This window comes from Mytilus galloprovincialis, chromosome 3 (assembly GCF_965363235.1).
Source record: "Mytilus galloprovincialis chromosome 3, xbMytGall1.hap1.1, whole genome shotgun sequence".
Classification (NCBI taxonomy): Eukaryota; Metazoa; Mollusca; class Bivalvia; order Mytilida; family Mytilidae; genus Mytilus; species Mytilus galloprovincialis.
This window is the reverse complement of record NC_134840.1, coordinates 80478799-80498176: the sequence shown is the minus strand read 5'-3', so window position 1 is coordinate 80498176 and position 19378 is coordinate 80478799. Positions and strand designations below refer to the sequence as shown.

At 34.3% G+C, this 19378-nt stretch overlaps 1 protein-coding gene across 1 annotated transcript in view; it reads right to left on the bottom strand.

Annotated features, from left to right (window-relative positions):
* The window catches only part of LOC143069078 (uncharacterized), a 52297-nt gene extending 32919 nt beyond the window's left edge, over positions 1-19378 (bottom strand). The window contains exons 1-7 of the mRNA XM_076243527.1: positions 19052-19378; positions 12583-12766; positions 10156-10272; positions 6160-7543; positions 4828-4858; positions 1735-2943; positions 694-795 (exon numbers count right to left, since the gene is read on the bottom strand). Coding sequence (XP_076099642.1) covers positions 694-795; positions 1735-2943; positions 4828-4858; positions 6160-7543; positions 10156-10272; positions 12583-12766; positions 19052-19303 — 3279 coding nt within the window. The 5' untranslated portion in view covers positions 19304-19378. The remainder of the gene's footprint in view (positions 1-693; positions 796-1734; positions 2944-4827; positions 4859-6159; positions 7544-10155; positions 10273-12582; positions 12767-19051) is intronic.

The window sequence follows — 19378 nt, the reverse complement described above, 5'->3', positions numbered from 1 at the left end:
CCCAATGATGATTGTGGCCAAGTTTGGTTTAATTTGGCCCAGTAGTTTCAGAGGAGAAGATTTTTGTAAAAGTTAACGAAGACAGACGACATACGACGGACGCAAAGTGATGGGAAAAGCTCACTTGGCCCTTTGGGCCAGATGAGCTAAAAAATATAGCGAAATCCTATATTAGAAAAAAAAATTGATTTATACCCAGGAGCCTCTTTAAGCTTATCTGGTGTAGGTGGCTAACACAGGAATTACCTTTTATTTTAGGTATTGCAATAAGTTTAGATTTGTAATAATGATCTCAAAAGAAAATCTTTAAATTTAAGAACTAGATTTTAATAGTGCATGTTTTCATGAATAATTCATTGTAATTTGAGATAACAAGTTTAATAATGTCAACTTCAATAACCTGATTGTACAGATGGCTTTCTTTCAGCCTCAATTTAAGCTAAGTTAATTTTTAGCAAAATATATAAAGAAATATTAAAGTTTTCTCAAATGGTCTGAACATAAGTGTAGACCCTACAGACCTTTTTGAACTTTCTAAAAAAATCACCATTATGCTATTTCAAAGGTTCGTTATGTCAAATAAGATGTTCCCTCAATTTTTCTAAATTAAACTTGCTTCTTATTTTTGACTTTTGACTTATAAAACCATACACTTTATACATATTTTAAAAGAGTCTGATGAGATAAATTTACCCTTCTTTTTTCAATTTCTTTAATTTCCTCTTGTTGTTGTTGGTGTGTTGCCATCCACTGTTCACCTTCTTCCTCCAGTTCTCTTCTTAACCTCTCTTTTTCCTTTATTTGAAAATTAAAAAAAAAATAAAAATCATTCACTAGGAGACTGACATTTTCAATCAGCTGTGAGAAGACACAATAATTACATTTGACATACTTTGAAGGCAAGTAACGTATGAAATATAAATGAAGTTCACAACCCTTTGACATTTCATGAATATACAAGTAAGGTAGCTTGTGTTATGTTAAAGTAGATACTTAAGTATTTTTTTCAAAGACAAGCACCTGTGTCCATACATCTATGAATAACAGAAATATCAAATCTACAATGAAATGCTTCAAATTGAACATGTTTTCTTTGTTACAGTTGATATAATAAAGCATGCAAGTCAAGAGTTTAAACTTTGTTTGGTTGTTTGATCAGACATTAATTAACATTGACACCTAAATTCAGTGAGTAGGCATAGTAACTGTCTGTGTACTATATATCCCTATAGATACAAATCATTGGCCTACACATTCAACAAAGGTGTCAATCTTCCCTATAGATACAAATCATTGGCCTACACATTCAACAAAGGTGTCAATCTTCCCTATAGATACAAATCATTGGCCTACACATTCAACAAAGGTGTCAATCTTCCCTATAGATACAAATCATTGGCCTACACATTCAACTAAGGTGTCAATCTTCCCTATAGATACAAATCATTGGCCTACACATTCAACAAAGGTGTCAATCTTCCCTATAGATACAAATCATTGGCCTACACATTCAACAAAGGTGTCAATCTTCCCTATAGATACAAATCATTGGCCTACACATTCAACTAAGGTGTCAATCTTCCCTATAGATACAAATCATTGGCCTACACATTCAACTAAGGTGTCAATCTTATTTACAATGCCTGGGGAAACCATCAAACGAAGTTTGCAAGCAAGGCATTTAAACTCTTGATTTGCATGCTTTATTATTTCAACTGTAATTTCATAACTCACCTCCTCTTCATTGTAGACTTCAGGTTCTGGTTCAGGTTGTGGTGGTTGTTGTTGGTTCATTGGTTCCTCCTGAAACTGATTATGTTGCCAACCTCTTCCTCGTCCACGACCCCTGATCATCTGACCCCTATTCATTGGACCTCTACCACGACCTCTTATTCCTCTGTCAGCTTTATTTTGATTGAATTTTCCCATGAATTCAAGTGGTTCATCTGAATGTCCAAAATTTTGTTCTCCGTATTGTTCAGAATTTTCTTCTTCAAACTGACCTAATCCCTGTCCCATCTGGTTTTGAACTCCAAACCCTCTTGGTCCCTGATTTTGATTAAATCCCCTAGGACCAAACTGGCCTGGAACTTGTCCTCTTGCCCCTCTCTGACCTGGTGCTTGTCCTCTTGCACCTCTCTGACCTGGTGCTTGTCCTCTTGCACCTCTCTGACCTGGTATTTGTCCTCTTGCACCTCTCTGGCCAGGAAATGTTCCTCTTTGACCAAAGCCTCTTGCTCCAAACTGTCCCTGACCAGGCATGCCTTGCATCTGATCTATCTGTTCGGGGTCTTCATCAAATTCATTTGCCTCCTGTTGGTTTGGAGCAAACCCTCTAGGACCCTGTCCCTGATTAGGAGCAAATCCTCTAGGCCCTAGACCCTGTCCTTGATTAGGAGCAAATCCTCTAGGACCTAGACCCTGTCCTTGATTAGGAGCAAATCCTCCTCTAGGCCCTAGACCCTGTCCTTGATTAGGAGCAAATCCTCTAGGCCCTAGACCCTGTCCTTGATTAGGAGCAAATCCTCTAGGCCCTTGACCCTGATTTGGACCAAACTGTCTTGGGCCTTGTCCTTGATTTGGACCAAATGGTCTAGGACCTTGTCCTTGATTTGGACCAAATGGTTGATTCATACCAGGCCCTTGTGGTCTAAGACCTTGTCCCATCAGCGATGTAGGTCCTTGATTTTGGATGTCCAGCATCTGATCGGAGTTTTGTTTTTCTTCGACAGATTTCTTATTTTCAGTTGATTTGTCATCAGTTGGAGATTTTTCTTTGTCTTCCTTTTTCTCTTGAGATTTTTCCACAACTAGAGCATCTTTTCCATCACCAAGTCCAGGAATTCCTTTCCCTGTTCCTAAACCAGATGTAGCATTCTTTTCAGACTGGCCAAGAGCAAACTCTTTTTGTATTGGTCTGACTGGCTCTGTTATCTCCTTTTCCTGCAATAAAAGTAAATAATGAACAACACTACAACAGGATTGCTGCTGTCAGTGGTAATGAACTGTAAGGGTCATATAAAGATTTATAGATCTTTTCTTAATTGTTTTTAATATTTGAAGATTCTCTCAAAACTGCTATATATAGTTTCTGCCAACAATGGATTTAAATCTGTCTTTAGGGGCAATAACTTTTATAAGAAATCAATTGTTTTTCGTCCATATTGTGTGTAGTGATTTTGTGGAATATAACATTTTCTTTCTTTTAAAGAATGACGTTCAAATTTAAGTATTCAGACTCATTTTTAATCTTCTCCCAGAACCTGAACAGTGATCTGGAAGGTTTTTTTCCCTATGGGCCCAGGGCCCCTCAAAAATAAATTCAATGGGCCATTTTAAAAAATAATGAGCCATGTTGTCAAATGAGTGGGGCATTTGAATTGACTCAGACTGTAAAAAAAAAAAGTATCAGTATATTTTGGCAAAGAGGCGTTGGTACTTACCTTTATGATTTTAAATAAAATCATGGATATTGTTCCTGTAATTTTGTAATATCAATTTCAATGAATATACAATAACTTCTTCCAACCCGAACAATATTTAAGTTAACCTTTATTTACAATGTTTAAACTGGTACTGTTGCCTTGTTCATGTTCATGTTTTTTTTTGTACATTAAATTTGGGTCTTCGTCGATACCATACTTATTCCAGACGTTCCGTATCAGAGGACATTTCAGGCATTTCCTCTGCACTTCTTGTATTATTATAACTTCATTGCGGTGACAAGAATAACAGTATAGAGTACCATTAATTCACAGAACAAAACAACATATCGCTGAAGTCATGTTTACAAAATGTCAAAACGAGCCAAAGAGTGAAAGACCAAAAAATGACAAGGACAGTTAATTGTCTTTTATGGAGACAAAACTATATTTCTAAAAAGTCTTTGGGGTTCTTCAATCGAAATAATAGCAAGCTAAACTAAATGAGATTATTATTAGAGTTAAATCTTGTCTGTATTAGCCAAATTTCACAAATTTAAAGTTGTTTATAAAAAAAAATATATCATGAATGATGGTTAATTACGTATTTCGGGTTATCAGTTAGATCGCATGGTTCTATTTTTACAATAGGAAAACACCCAAGACGTTAAACCGCATGGTTCTATTATCATAGGGAAACATCCGAGACGTCCCAAAAATATATAGGTGCTCCTATTATTGGAGGAACATTACACAGTTGTGTACATACGCATGGCGGCATGGAACACGATCGGAAATCCATTTGACGATATCTAAGCGTTTCGAAAACGAAGTAAAAAATATCGTGCGCCATGTGGGCGCTTACTTTTGTCACTCTATGCGCCATTTCTTGTCAATATGCGCTATAGGCGCAGGGCGTACGTCCTTCCTGATCACTGCCTGAAGTAACATTACAAGTTAAATGTACCTAGGATAATATCAATGTAAGTAACCAACAAACCTTGAATTTTATATCCTACAAAACCAGTATTCTATTGATTGTCCCTTTTAGATGCACATATTAATTATTAACAAAAACAATATGCTGATATCAATCTAAAAAATAATTTCACAAAATCGGGAGAACTGAAAGCCAGATAATGCTTATGAAACTGGATGAAAGCAGACACACAGAGGCTAAACTCAATTAAAAATATTTGATCAGCATAAATTTTCAGACTCATCTGAGACATTGCTTATATAAAACTTTTATGAAATTTTTGTAAATATCTGGCAAGAATTGTACACATGAGCATATGAGAGGGCTTACAATATCAAACAGATAGACACCCAGTATTTCTATGTCTCTTGCACAGTATTGCTGCAAGGATAAAATTTCTACAGTACAGCTTTTAAAAAACCTTACCTTTTTGGTCTGGTCTGCTTTGTGTTCTTCACTGTAAATATAAAGAAAAAAATTGACATACATTCTGTGTATTTCTATATGTAACTATATAGCACATGTGCAGCCATCCTAAAATTTAAGTTCATTACAAAGACATTTACACAATAGGTAAATTAAAAAAAAATACTGTAATGCATGTTAAAATTCAAATCTTGAAGAATACACATATTTCTTCTGATGGGAAAAACTATGGATGTGGATGTGAATAAAAAGTATAAAGTAAACAAAATGACATCAATAAATGTCTGATTTTACCCAGAAAACAAGTATATTTTTTGAAAAAAATATAATCATTTTATTTCAGTGTCTATATTAAGTATCAATAAGCACATTGATAGGATATTTCAGCTCATAATTCCTCATTCTGGTAAGTTATTGTGTGAATTCAGAAGATTAAGTGCTATTCAGTTTTTTTGTTAAAGGCACCCCTTATCACCAGAAATAATCATTTGCACAGTGAAATCTGATTTTTTACTCAACTTTCTAATGCAAACTGCATGCAACTATATGTCATTTATTTATAACGTTACTACCAACTTTGACACTTTTTGTATTTAGTAGTGTTGTCAACAGTTAACCGGTAAACTGGTGAACGGGTCGAACGACCGAATAGCGAATACCAAAATCGCTAACCGGACTTTTTTTTTCAATTTTGATAGATTTGATATAAATTTGTATTGAAATCATTAAATAGTTATGTTTTATTGTCGTGGTAATTAATTAAAGACAGATCATTATCAATTGTCCAGTATATTGATTGTTATTGTTACTCCTAAAAAAATAAAATTAATTAGAACTTGTCTCTCAGTTCAGAGCAAGATCTTAAAGAAACATAATTGGTATACATGTTTTTTTAACATGATTTGGATGAAAGGTTGTCAAATTGACACTCATACCACATCTTATATCTATGTGCAGGGTAGTGAGGGTACTATTGATAAGGCTTTCGAACCCCAATTTAAACTATACTAGTTGACCGTTTAATCAGTCGAACCAGTTAGGCAAAATTGTACGATTTGACAACACTAGTATTTAGTGCTATTTTCTGTTAACGTGTTTGCAAATTCTCTTACTGTGGATTTATTATTTTTTGTCATCCGTGGATATAGGTAAACGATAAAATGAAATGTTTTAAGAATGACAAATTTCCATTAGACTGTATGCAGATTTCAACAAAACCACGAAATTAAATATCCATGGACATGTATGTTATCTTTAATCAATGAAAATTGGAACCCCTGAAAATAAATGAATCCATAGTTCTAACTTGAATCTTTAAGTGTAAAAACATACCCTTTATCTTGTTCATCACTCTTTTGTTCATTTTCATCTATAGTAACTTTTGGTGCAGGTGGTTTATCAAACCTAATATCCATTAATGATATAGGTCCCCCTTTCAGTGGCATTCTTTGTGGAGCATTCATTAACGGTTTCATCTGGTTTGGATTTGACATTGCTCCTCTTGGTCCTCCGCCTCCCATTCCTCGGGGATTTCCCCTATTTTGAAAATTTCCTCTCATTTGCATATTGTTATTTGGACTGGGTCCTCTCAGAATCCTGTTATTACCATTACCTCCTCTCATGTTCATATTTTGCATTCTATTAAATTGATTTGGACCTCCCATCATATTCCCATCCATGTTTTCTTCGGGAAACTCTTCCTCATCTTCGTCATTAGCCATCATCTGTACAATTTCCGGTCGTCTAAATGGATTGTCGGCGGAGGACTGAAAAGAGTTTTCAGAATCATCCTCTAAACACATGTCTTCTTCTCCACCTTCCTCTTGGAAATTATCCCCTTGGCCTTCCTCCTCACCGTACATACTTTGCTGTCTAAACTGATTTTCAGGAGTCATTGGTCTTGGACCTCTCATTAATGGTCCTCTGGGTCCAGGCATTCTATTCATTTGATTTTGATTCTGCATGTTGTTAAAGCCCTGACCACCAGGAAACCTCTGTCTTGGTCCTCCAAACCCAGATTGATTCTGGTTCATTCCACCTTTCGGTTGTTCATCACTGACCATTCTAATTTGACCTCTGGGACCAGGGCCTCCCATTCTTATCTGCTGAGAATTTTGCATTCTCATGTTATCATTTTGTGGAAAACGCATGCGCTGCCCACCAGGTCCATCCATTCTTTGTGGATTACTTTGTCTCATTCCCATTGGTCCACCCATCCTCATCTGGCCTTTGTTTTGCGACATCATTCCTTGACCACCCATGCCTTGTTGATTTGGTGGCATTCCTTGTTGATTTGGTGGCATACCTTGCTGATTTGGTGGCATTCCTTGCTGGTTTGGTGGCATTCCTTGATGATTCATTCCCATTGAATTCGGTGGCATTGCTGACTGGTTAGGCCCCATGCCATGCTGATTTTGAGGTAATCCTGGCTGACTAGGTGGCATACCTTGCTGGTGTTGTAGCATTCCCTGTTGGTTGGGCATCAGAGGCTGTTGATTAGGTGGAATTCCTTGTTGTTGTTGTCCCATCAATGGCTGTTGCATTCCAGGTTGTACACCTGGCATTCCTGGTGGTTGAGGTTGCTGTTGTGCCATTGCCATATTACTCTGCACAACTGTTTTTCTTTGTTGAATATCTCTTTTCTTATCCTCCATTTGTTGTTCATACTGTTGCCATTGTGCCTCATACTGTTTGAATTGTTCTTTATTTGGATGATCTGGAAATACATGAAATATATGTTAAATATTCAGACGACAGGAACATATGTTCATGAAGAATTTTGTTTACGAAATTATCTTTTTTTTTTATTAAAATTTAGATAGTAGCACCTATCTTCAATGTATGGAGACACACTTGAAAGTATTTAACTATTGTAATTTAGTTTTCACAAATAATGATGTTTAAAACTGATAGTAAGTTATACTGAAATGATTAAGACAAAAACAAATTTTGTCTTTGAAAATTTTTGGTGAAATTGATTACTAGTGTTGGATAATCAGTTGAAATTACCAACCAATTATCTATTACAATCTGTTGACAGCAACCAACCGACTATCGGTTATAATCGCATCATAATACCTTGCCCTTTTTTTTTAAATGAAATCATGCATTTAGTCTCATTGTACATGTCTAATGTGTATATTCCATATCATTGTAGAGTTTATATATTCATATTTGATCGTCTGTTTCCTTTTCATATATTCTGGTGTACTTAATTATAATCCTGGTACCTTTGATAACTATTTATTTAGCAGTTAAAACAATTAATTAATTAAAGAACCTTAGTGAGCACGCTCACATACCCCACGTCCCCACATTGTCATTGGAGAAATTAAATAAGTATAAGAAAAAAAAATTGTATAAGAAAAAATACTGAATAATAATTTCCTGTCAATATACACATCTACATAGTATGTCCTTATTATCTACAAAATTTCATGAAATTCTGTTGTGTGTTTTCAGAGGAGTTGAGATGACAAACTGTTGCAGAAGTACATTGAAGCAAATAAGTTCAAAGGGGCATAACTCCTAGAAAAAAAATTGAATCGTAATTTCCTGTTGATATGCACATCTACATAGTATGTCCTTATTATCTACAAAGTTTCATGAAATTCTGTTCTGTGGTTTCAGAGGAGTTGAGATGACAAACTGTTGAAGTAGTACCTTAAAGCAAATAAGTTCAAAGAGGTGTAACTCCTATTGAATCGTGATTTCCTGTCGATATGCACATCTACATAGTATGTCCTTATTATCTGAAAAGGTTTCGTGAAATTCTGTTGTGTGGTTTGAGAGGAGTTGCGATGACAAACTGTTGCAGTAGTACATTAAAGTAAACAAGTTCAAAGGGGCGTAACTCCTAGAAAAAAAATTGAATCACAATTTCCCGTCGATATGCACAACTACATAGTATGTCCTTATTATCTGAAAAGGTTTCGTGAAATTCTGTTGTGTGGTTTGAGAGGAGTTGCGATGACAAGAAACAGGACTGACGGACGGACGGACGGACGGACTGACGGACGGACGGACGGGTCAAAAACATTATACCCTCCGCAACTTCGTTGCGTGGGGTATAATAAGAATCAAGATTCATATTGAACATAGTTTATCTCATAATTACAACATTAATTACCAACAGTGACACTAACATTTCTAAATTTCAATAGTTTAACTCACAATACAATTTCAATATAACATAGCTGTATAAACATTTGAGTGCTTCTAATTAAGAAAAGAAATTGTGTCATTCGTGCGTCTGAACTTATAATTGCAAGAATGCGGAATTATTACATAGTCGAACCGTATCCGATTCGTGATTATTACATTTTTCAATATGGCGGACAAATTTCGGAAAATTTACAAAAATAAACGATGTTTGGCAAGCAGTTTGGAAAGGAATATGACGTTTTTGATGCTTCAAATGGATAAAACATTAATCATGTTAATAAAAGGCAATTTGCAACACGTTCTAATGAAGCTAAGAAATTATTTTGTCTAAAATCAGAATGGTTTTATGTACGCTCTCAAGTAACAAGTAGAATCTACCGGTATTGGAAGAAAGTATTTCATACAAAGTTATTAATTTTAAATAACATTCCATCAATCTGCAAATATTTATAGTCAATGCATTTGTCACGTTGATAAAGAAGGAAATTGGTTATGTCTTTAATTATAGGATGTTTGACATTGTTATTGTCATCGATCCTGATATTTTTTGTTATTATTTATTTGACTGCGCATATAAAATGCAAACCGTAAACGGAACGGAAGTTGATAAGCTTAAAGTCTGGAAACTTTAACGACAATCGATTAAACAAAATCCCAATTGATTATCGACATCGCCAGGCCCAACCAACTGATTTCCGACTTATTCCGATCATCGGAACAACACTATTGATTACTGATGTGTAAATATGAAGTAGAAGGTTCTTTCAAGAATAATGTATGAAAAATTGGATATCCTGGATTAATAGGAATTTCTTTTAGAAAATATTTTTCAAGTTATCAAATTTCAAGAAAGGATTTATAAGCCCCAATATTCACACAATTATGCATTAATCACTTATTACTCACTGAGGTATTTTCAAGGTATTTTTTTTAATTTGTATTTATACCAATCCAATCCCGACTGATCAGATATCAGCTAAAATTTTAAGAAATTTAAAGATAATAAGATGAAGTAAATAAATACATATTTCAGTGGATCTTCGAGTCATTACAGGAAGTGCAAAAGGGTCAATATTATTAAACAATAAAAAAAAATTAACTTGTTGATTCCTTAAAAAACATTTTCATTAATCATTAGAAATAGTGGCAATATGAAATAAGTACTTTGATTTTGATTTTTCCAATCTTCATACTGCTGTTTCCATTGACTGTACTGTTGCTCAAACTCTGATTCCTCTTTCTGTAATGCATCAAACTGTAATTTAGCATCTTCACCTGTAACTATAAAAAAAAAAAACAATTGTACTAACCTTTTTGTACACAGATAATAATTTTCTGAGATATGTCTTGCCTGATTATTTTCAGTAGAATTTTTACCAGGTACTATTCAATTTTCTGAAAGTATAGAAATCCTGTAAGGGCCTGTGTGAAGACACTTCAACTAAACCAGATGCTCCGCAGGCTGCAGCTTTATACGACCGCAGAGTTCGAACCCTAAACATTGGGGCAAGTATGGACACAACATTCTCAAGCTTGATACAGCTCTGAATTTTGATTATGATTAAATAGTTGACACAACACAGGTTTCTGACACATAATGAATGTGGTCTAAATATAAGAACTTAGACTTAAAAACTTTAAATTTTAAATTGGACATTACCTATTATGGTCCAATATCCAAAATCTAAATACATGGTTAGATTCTGCATATCAAAGAACCCCAAGAATTCAATTTTTGTTGAAATCAAACAAAGTTTAATTTTGGACCGCAATTTGGACCAACTTGAAAACTGGGCCTATGATCGAAAATCTAAATACAGGTTTAGATTCAGCATATCGAAGAACCCCAAGGATTCTATTTTTGTTGATATCAAACAAATTTTAATTTTGGACCACGATTTAGACCAACTTGAAAACTGGGCCCATAATAAAAATTATAAGTACATGTTTAGATTCAGCAAATCAAAGAACCCCAAGGATTCAATTTTATTTGAAATCAAACAAAGTTTAAATTTGGACCACGATTTGGACCAACTTGAAAACTGGGCCCATAATCAAACATCTAAGTACATGTTAAGATTCAGCATATCAAAGAACCTGAAGAATTCATTTTTTGTTAAAATCAAACTTAGTTTAATTTTGGACCCTTTGGACCTTAATGTAGACCAATTTGAAAATGGGACCAAAAATCAAGAATCTACATACACAGTTAGCAATAGTTAGATTTGGCATATCAAAGAACCCCAATTATTCATTTTATGATAAATTCAAACGAAGTTTAATTTTGGACCCTTTGGGCCTCTTATTCCTAAACTGTTGGGACCAACACTCCCAAAATCATCCCAACCTTCCTTTTATAGTCATAAACCTTGTGTTTAGATTTCATAGATTTCTATTTACTTATACTTAAGTTATGGTGCAAAAACCAAGAAAAATGCTTATTTTGGCCCCTTTTTGGCCCCTAATTCCTAAACTGTTGGGACCTCAACTCCCAAAATCAATTTCAACCTTCCTTTTGTGTTCATAAACCTTGTGTTTAAATTTCCTAGATTTCTATGTACTTATACTAAAGTTATTGTGCGAAAACCAAGAATAATGCTTATTTGGACCCTTTTTCGGCCTTTAATTCCTAAAATGTTGGTCCGAGACCACAATTGTTGTCCCTTGATTTTCTTTGTTCACAAATATAGTCTCTAGTGTTGACAGTGGGTTACCTGCCATTTATTTTTATACCCCTTCCAAATTTATTTCTCCATGTTTAATGCCTCAAATTGCAAGTAGGGGGGGGGGGGGGGGGGGGGGGGGGGTGAAATTACACTGTAAAAAAATTTGGGTCCAGAATTTTAAAGGTAAGTAGTGATTTGGTCTAGCTGAAAAAGGTTAAAAATTAGCACTTCGGAAGCTGTCAAAAGATTTCAAGACGCCCTGAACATAAAATTGTCCATATTTTGAGTTAGAGCCGATGAAGTTTTCTACAATTTTGATATAATTTGTCCCCAAAGTAGTACAATACACTGTAAAAATTTAATTGAGAAAGCGCAGGTGGGATTTTTTTAATTTTTATTTATGTTCTAAAAGAAATGCACTACGAAATAATTGTGGTCTCGGACCTGTTGGGACCTAAACTCCCAAAATCAATCCCAACCTTCCTTTAGTGGTCATAAACCTTGTGTCAAAATTTCATAGATTTCAATTTACTGAAACTAAAGTTATAGTGCGAAAACCAAAAGTCTTCGGACGACGGCGACGACTACGGACAACGTGATACCAATATATGACCAAAAAATTTTCAATTTTTGCGGTCGTATAAAAAAATATGTTCACATAATTAAATTATTTGAAAATTTTGGTCTTTACAAACATTTAAAGTGAGTTTCATAACTCCAAAATTTCTACATCTTTAATGACTTCTTCCTGTTATTCAATTGTGGTCTGATTTTATGTTTGTAGAAATTTCAAATGCTCCTTTTAAAGGCATATGACAGAAAATTTTGTCACAATACATATTTATACATGTCATATATGTATAATCAAATCCTGATAATGTTTCAAATGCCTTCAACATAATTTAAAAGGGACTGTTTTATTTACCAGGAGCAGCAATCTGTGGTTGCTGGTACTGTTGAGAATAGTCAGCCCATTGTTGCTGTGGTTGAGCTTGTTGTTGAGGCCACTGTTGTGGCCATTGCTGAGTGTGTTGCCACTGAGCAGCCTGTTGTTGTAAATCTGTTAGTTTCTTCTGTTCTTCTGTTGTGACTGGTTTTAGTTCTTCTTGCTGAAAGAAAGATTATAAATACTATAGCCTTGTCCATTTGAGAACACTGATTTAAAACATAATTAAAACTTTAAGGAGGCTCGAGGGTATAAAAATTTCAGAAAAAAATCAAACAATTGTTTTTCATTACAAATTTTATTTATTTCCTTTTGTAGTTGTTACTTTATCATATGGTAGAAAAATCATTCAAAACAATCAATTCGTGTTGGCCCCAGATGACTGTCAAAATGTATACATCATTGAAAAAGTTCCAAATTATCTCCCTTGGTGGAAAAATGCAATTTTTTGGCTCTAAAATTGAAATATCTTTTTCAACTCATCGGTGACCCATCTTTTTTAATATAATTTCCATATAAGCTGTACTTAAACTAAACTATTGTGAAATTTTAGCGATTTCTGTAATAAATGTCTTTTTTTTCTCTCGATATTACCTTTATCCCTCCTATTACTTCAACAGAAAACCAGATGCTCCGCAGGGCGCAGCTTTATACGACCGCAGAGGTTGAACCCTGAACGGTTGGAGCAAGTATGGACACAACATTCAAGCTGGATTCAGCTCTAAATTTGGATTGTGATTAAATAGTTGACACAGCATAGGTTTCTGACACAGAATGAATGTGGTCTAATGAACTTAAAAAAAAATGTTTGCCTTTGAGCAATTCACTATGCTGTTGAATATTAATCCTCTCAAAAAAATGTTTGAAGAAATTTTCTTTTTATTTATGAAATCTGAAATGAAAAAAATTGACCCTCCAATTTTTTTTAAACATCCCCCTTTCCCTTATTTCAAAACTGATCTCAATTCAAATTTCTAATGAAGTTTGCAACAATAACTACTCATTTAAATACATCATAAAATATTAAAATGTAAAAAAAGTGCTTGTTATCACTGAATGGTAAAGATTGTTTTAATCTATCAGTTGGTAGTAAAAGTGAATATACATTGTATATTGTATAAAACAATGATTTAAGTTGATTCAACTACTATTCTGGACAAAGAAAGATAACTCCAATTGAAATCCAATTGGAATTTCTTGCTATTGCACAATATTGTGCAATTAGATATTTCTTGCTATTGTGGAATACTGTGCAATTAAAAATATTTGCTATTGCACAATACTGTGCAATTGAAGATTTCTTGCTATTGCACAATACTGTGCAATTGAAGATTTCTTGCTATTGCTGAATACTGTGCAATTGAAAATTTCTTGCTATTGCACAATACTTAATATAATAATTTTGGATCCTGATTTGGACCAACTTGAAAACTGGGCCCATAATCAAAAATCTAAGTACATGTTTAGATTCAGCATATCACAGAGGCCCAATAATTAAATTTTTGTTAAATCAAACTTAGTTTAATTATGGACCCTTTGGACGTTAATGTAAACCAATTTTAAAACGGGACCAAAAATTAAGAATCTACATACACAGTTAGATTTGGCATATCAAAGAACCCCAATTATTCAATTTATGATGAAATCAAACAAAGTTTAATTTTGGACCCCGATTTGGACCAACTTGAAAACTGGGCCAATAATAAAAAATCTAAGTACATTTTTAGATTCAGCATATCAAAGAACCCCAAGGATTCAATTTTTGTTAAAATCAAACTAAGTTTAATTTTGGACCCTTTGGACCTTAATGTAGACCAATTTGAAAACGGGACCAAAAATTAAGAATCTACATACACAGTTAGATTCGGCATATCAAAGAACCCCAATTATTCAATTTTTGATAAAATCAAACAAAGTTTAAATCTGGACCCTTTGCCTTGGGCCCTTTATTCCTAAACTGTTGGGACCAAAACTCCCAAAATCAATACCAACCTTCCTTTTATGGTCATAAACCTTGTGTTTAAATTTCATAGATTTCTATTTACTTATACTAAAGTTATGGTGCGAAAACCCCAAAAAAATGCTTATTTGGGTCCCTTTTTGGCCCCTAATTCCTAAACTGTTGGGACCTAAACTCCCAAAATCAATACCAACCTTCCTTTTGTGGTCATAAACATTGTGTTTAAATTTCATTGATTTCTATTTACTTAAACTAAAGTTATTGTGCGAAAACCAAGAATAATGCTTATTTGGGCCCTTTTTTGGCCCCTAATTCCTAAACTGTTGGAACCAAAACTCCCAAAATCAATCCCAACCTTTCTTTTGTGGTCATAAACCTTATGTCAAAATTTCATAGATTTCTATTTACTTAAACTAAAGTTATAGTGCGAAAACCAAGAAAATGCTTATTTGGGCCCTTTTTGGCCCCTAATTCCTAAAATATTGGGACTAAAACTCCCAAAATCAATCCCAACCTTCCTTTTGTGGTCATAAACCTTGTGTTAAAATTTCATAGATTTCTATTCACTTTTACTAAAGTTAGAGTGCGAAAACTAAAAGTATTCGGACGACGACGACGACGCCAACGTGATAGCAATATACGACGAAAAATTTTTCAAATTTTGCGGTGGTATAAAAACCGCCTTTACAAAAATGTATGCTTCTTTCGAAGGCAAATTGTGAGCGCAAATGAACGGTGACCCCACTTTTTTATTTTATTTTTCTATTAACTATAAGATAAAGTTCATTTATAGAAAACTATAGAGAAATCCTATATAAATGATTTAGACCCGCGAACCCCCTTAAATGCAATTTCATTAAACTAGAGGCTCTCAAGAGCCTGTGTCGCTCACCTGACTCTACTGGGGTTTTTGAAATCATATAAAAAAAGATAATAATCATAACAGATACTTATAATAATGTTTGAGGTCAAATTTGGTTTAATATTGCTGTTTGCTTTCATTCCCTTCAGGGGTTCCTAAAAGAAGACATTTGTATGTATTTCTCATAGGGTCCTATATAAACATATATGTTAAACTAAGTCCCCCGCTGGCGTCCATCTTGGATGATGTTTCGGCAACAAAGTAACACCAGATGCTCGCAGGGCATAGCTTTATACGACCGCAGAGGTCAAACCCTGAATGGTTGGGGCAAGTATGGACACAACAATCAAGCTGGATACAGCTCTGAATTTGGATTGTGATTAAATAGTTGACACAGCATAGGTTTCTGACACAGAATGTGTGTGGTCTAATGAACTTAAAAATTTTTTTTGCTTCTGAGCTATGCTATATAGAATATTAATCATCCCCAAAAAAAAATATTTGAAGAAATTTTCTTTTTAATTTCTGAAATCTGAAATGAGAAAAATTGAACCTCTTAATTTTTTTTTTCACCTCCCCCTTTTCCTTATTCCAAAAATGATCTCAATTCAAATTTCTAATGGAGTTTGCAACAATAACTTCTCATTTAAATACATCATAAAGTATTAAAATATATAATGTCATACAGTCATAGTTAAAATTAATATTAATTAATAGTAACTTCTAAAAATAAAAATTGGAAATGTGTCTCAAGGGACACAGATGATGCCCCCGCTAGCATATAACGTTATAAAGGGACATAACTCAAGAACTGTAAAAGTGAAGCTGCCAAAAATTGAACTTAAACTGAGTTTAGAGGTAATAAGCATTATATGCACATTTCATTAAATCTAGTTGAGACAATCTTAAATTAAGAGAACAGAAACGAAAAAATTCTTCAATTTTTCCACTTGTAAAGGGGCATAACCCTAGAATGGTAATCAAAGTGCTTGTAATCACTGAATGGTAAAGATTGCTTTAATTTATCAGTTGGAAGTAAAAGTGAATATTGCATTGTATATTGTATATAGCATTGATTTAAGTTGATTCAACTATTATTCTGGACAAAGAAAGATAAGTCCAATTTTCAAAGAAGATTTCATAAAGCATTGGTTTTAGGTGATTCAACAACCATTCTGGATAAAGAAAGATAACTCTAATTTATTGTCTTGAAACTAAAAAAATGCTTGTTTTTGGCCCCTTTTTGGCCCTTTATTCCTAGACTGTTTGCCCCATAACCCTTAAAATATATCCCAACCTTCTACTTATGGTACTAAACATCATTGTAGTACAATTTCAGAACAATTGAAATACTTATCAAAGATTTATACACAACTTATAGTCTTGACACTAGATAAATGCTTGTTTTGGGCCCCTCTTTCCTAAACCTTAGGGACCATAACCCCCAAAATCAATCCCAAACTTCCTTTTGTGGTTATAAACATTGTATTAAAATCTTATTGATTTCTATTTACTTATACTAAAGTTATTATCCGGAAACCATCTGTCTTTTGAGGATGCTGACAACGACAACGCAGATGACACCCACGACGGCGTGATACCAATATACCAAATTTTTGCGGTCATATAAAAACTTGGTCAGCACCTCATAAAGAACATTCATGCTATGTTTGGTGTGATATGGATTCTGGCACACAAATATCTCAGACATTTCTGTCAATAAAGATCGATTTTCAGGTCTACAATGTAATATGGGGACGAAGTCCCCAATAACAGTAGAAAATTCAATAAAAAAAAATTCGGGAAAATTTCCCGAATTTTTCATTGTACTAATGAACTCAAAATCGTTCAAATTTTTTTTGTCGTGTTTTGAAATCCCGGACCTGCGCAGAAATGTACAATGTACTTCCTTTTCCCGGTCTCGTTTGTATGAAACTTTGAGTAAAATATATATTTATCAGTCTAGTATAAAATAGGAAGGAACGTGCAATACCAATTTCATTTTTAATAATTCCTTGATATGAAAAAACGTTACCTGATGATAGCGTTTCTTTGTTTACATTGCACATGACATCATAATTTAAATAACGTCACAACTAAAATCCCTAACAACAGAACCAAAATCGGAAACGTTACAGTATTTCCGTTTCTTTTTTTAACAAATATTTATAATTAAGTTACAAAAAAATAATTCATACAGACTTCGTCCCTATTTACAGGTAATGCCTGCCTCATATTAAAACTGCATCGTTTTTTAGTATAATCCACCAAATATCAATGTTCAAGACCAATTGAACCATAGAAATTGAGTTCAAGGGCCAAAAATAGACCAAACCACAAAAACTAAACATTGATTAATGAAACATGAAACTAAGGTCAATGTCAGATGAAACCTGCCAGTCAGACATAAACACCTTGTAATCTTTCCTTTCCATATACACACCAAATATATTTGACATATATTGCTTAAAATATCTGAAATATGAAATTGACCACGAAAAAAACAATCTTGTTCACTGATCCATGAAATTGAGTCAAGGTCGGGTTGATCCTGAATAACCTACATGCAGTCCAAAGGATTGACATTATATTGAAAGTCAATTTCATTTTTTTTTACTGTGCCAATTTCCTACATTTTATGTAGAATAGCCTTTCAAGATTTTTTAATTTTTCAGTGGCGGACCCAGAACTTTTTTTAAGGGGGGTCCTACATGTCCTACTGACTGCCATAAGAGGGGGTCATTCCAGTCTGACATGCTATAGGGATTCCCAATATAATCAACCAAATTTTTTTAACAAAAAGGTGGCACTCTGGATGCTCCTATGCTAGTTGGAATAATACTCAACATTGTAGATCTTGCAAAGAACCTTAGCTTAGACCTATATACCAATATTTATCCTATTGCTCATGATAAGTTAATATTTCTCATGATAAAAAGTCATTGAACAATGAAAATTTGTTGTGATGTCACACTACATGTATTGTTTCTGATGAGGGTAATTTAAAGGTTGGTACGTATTATACTTATAAATTAAAATGTTTTAACTTGCTGCCTTTGTTTGCACCTGTCCTAAGTAAGGAAACTGATGTTCAGAAGTTGTCATTTGTTGATGTGATTCATATGTGTTTCTTGTTTCTCGTTTTTATGTTACACACAGTAAAGTCAGTAACTGACAAAGGTATATCTACATCAAGGCTTCCAAAACGGTCATATATTCCGGACAATTGTATAATGTCCGGTAAAAGTCCGGCTGGGCAAAGCATGAATCGGTCATATACTTTTTAGTTTTCAAGGCTTTTTCGGTCATTTTAATATAGTTCACAATTTTGGGTGGGAAGATATCCACTTTTTGATATGTCCAACGGCCCCAGGTTGTCTGGCAAAACAACCGTTCACGGTTGCACATTAGAGTAATCTCGGACTTATCCAAGGGACCCAGTCCTCATTTTTGTCGGAATAATTTGGTTGATTATATAGGGAATCACTGAAGCATGTCTGGAGTGTGGACCCTTAGACTACATTTTGTAGGTCAGTTAGTGATCACCCTTTGTATTTATAAAAAGATCTGGATCCCCCCACTGGCACTGCAAGAGTTGGCAAGACGTGTTTGACCGAGACGGTTACCTTTTCTTCCTCTGCTGGTGGTTGTGGTGGTGGTTCTGGAGGCAATGGTGGCTTTTCCTCTGACGGGGGTGGTGGGGCTGCTTCTGGCAGAGGTGGCATGCTAGTTGGGACTGGTGGCTGAACGACGCCGGCTGGATTTTGTGCTTGATTTTGCTGTTGGTAGTACCACTGGTACATTTGCTGTTGATATTGGTTATATTGCATTTGTTGGGATGGAGCAGCAGCTCCCATTTGTTGCCAGTTGGGATACATTTTGATGTTTAAGCTTTGTTGTAAAATCGAAACAAGCGTGGAATGGCGTCGGATTCACTAAATATTATCTCCCTT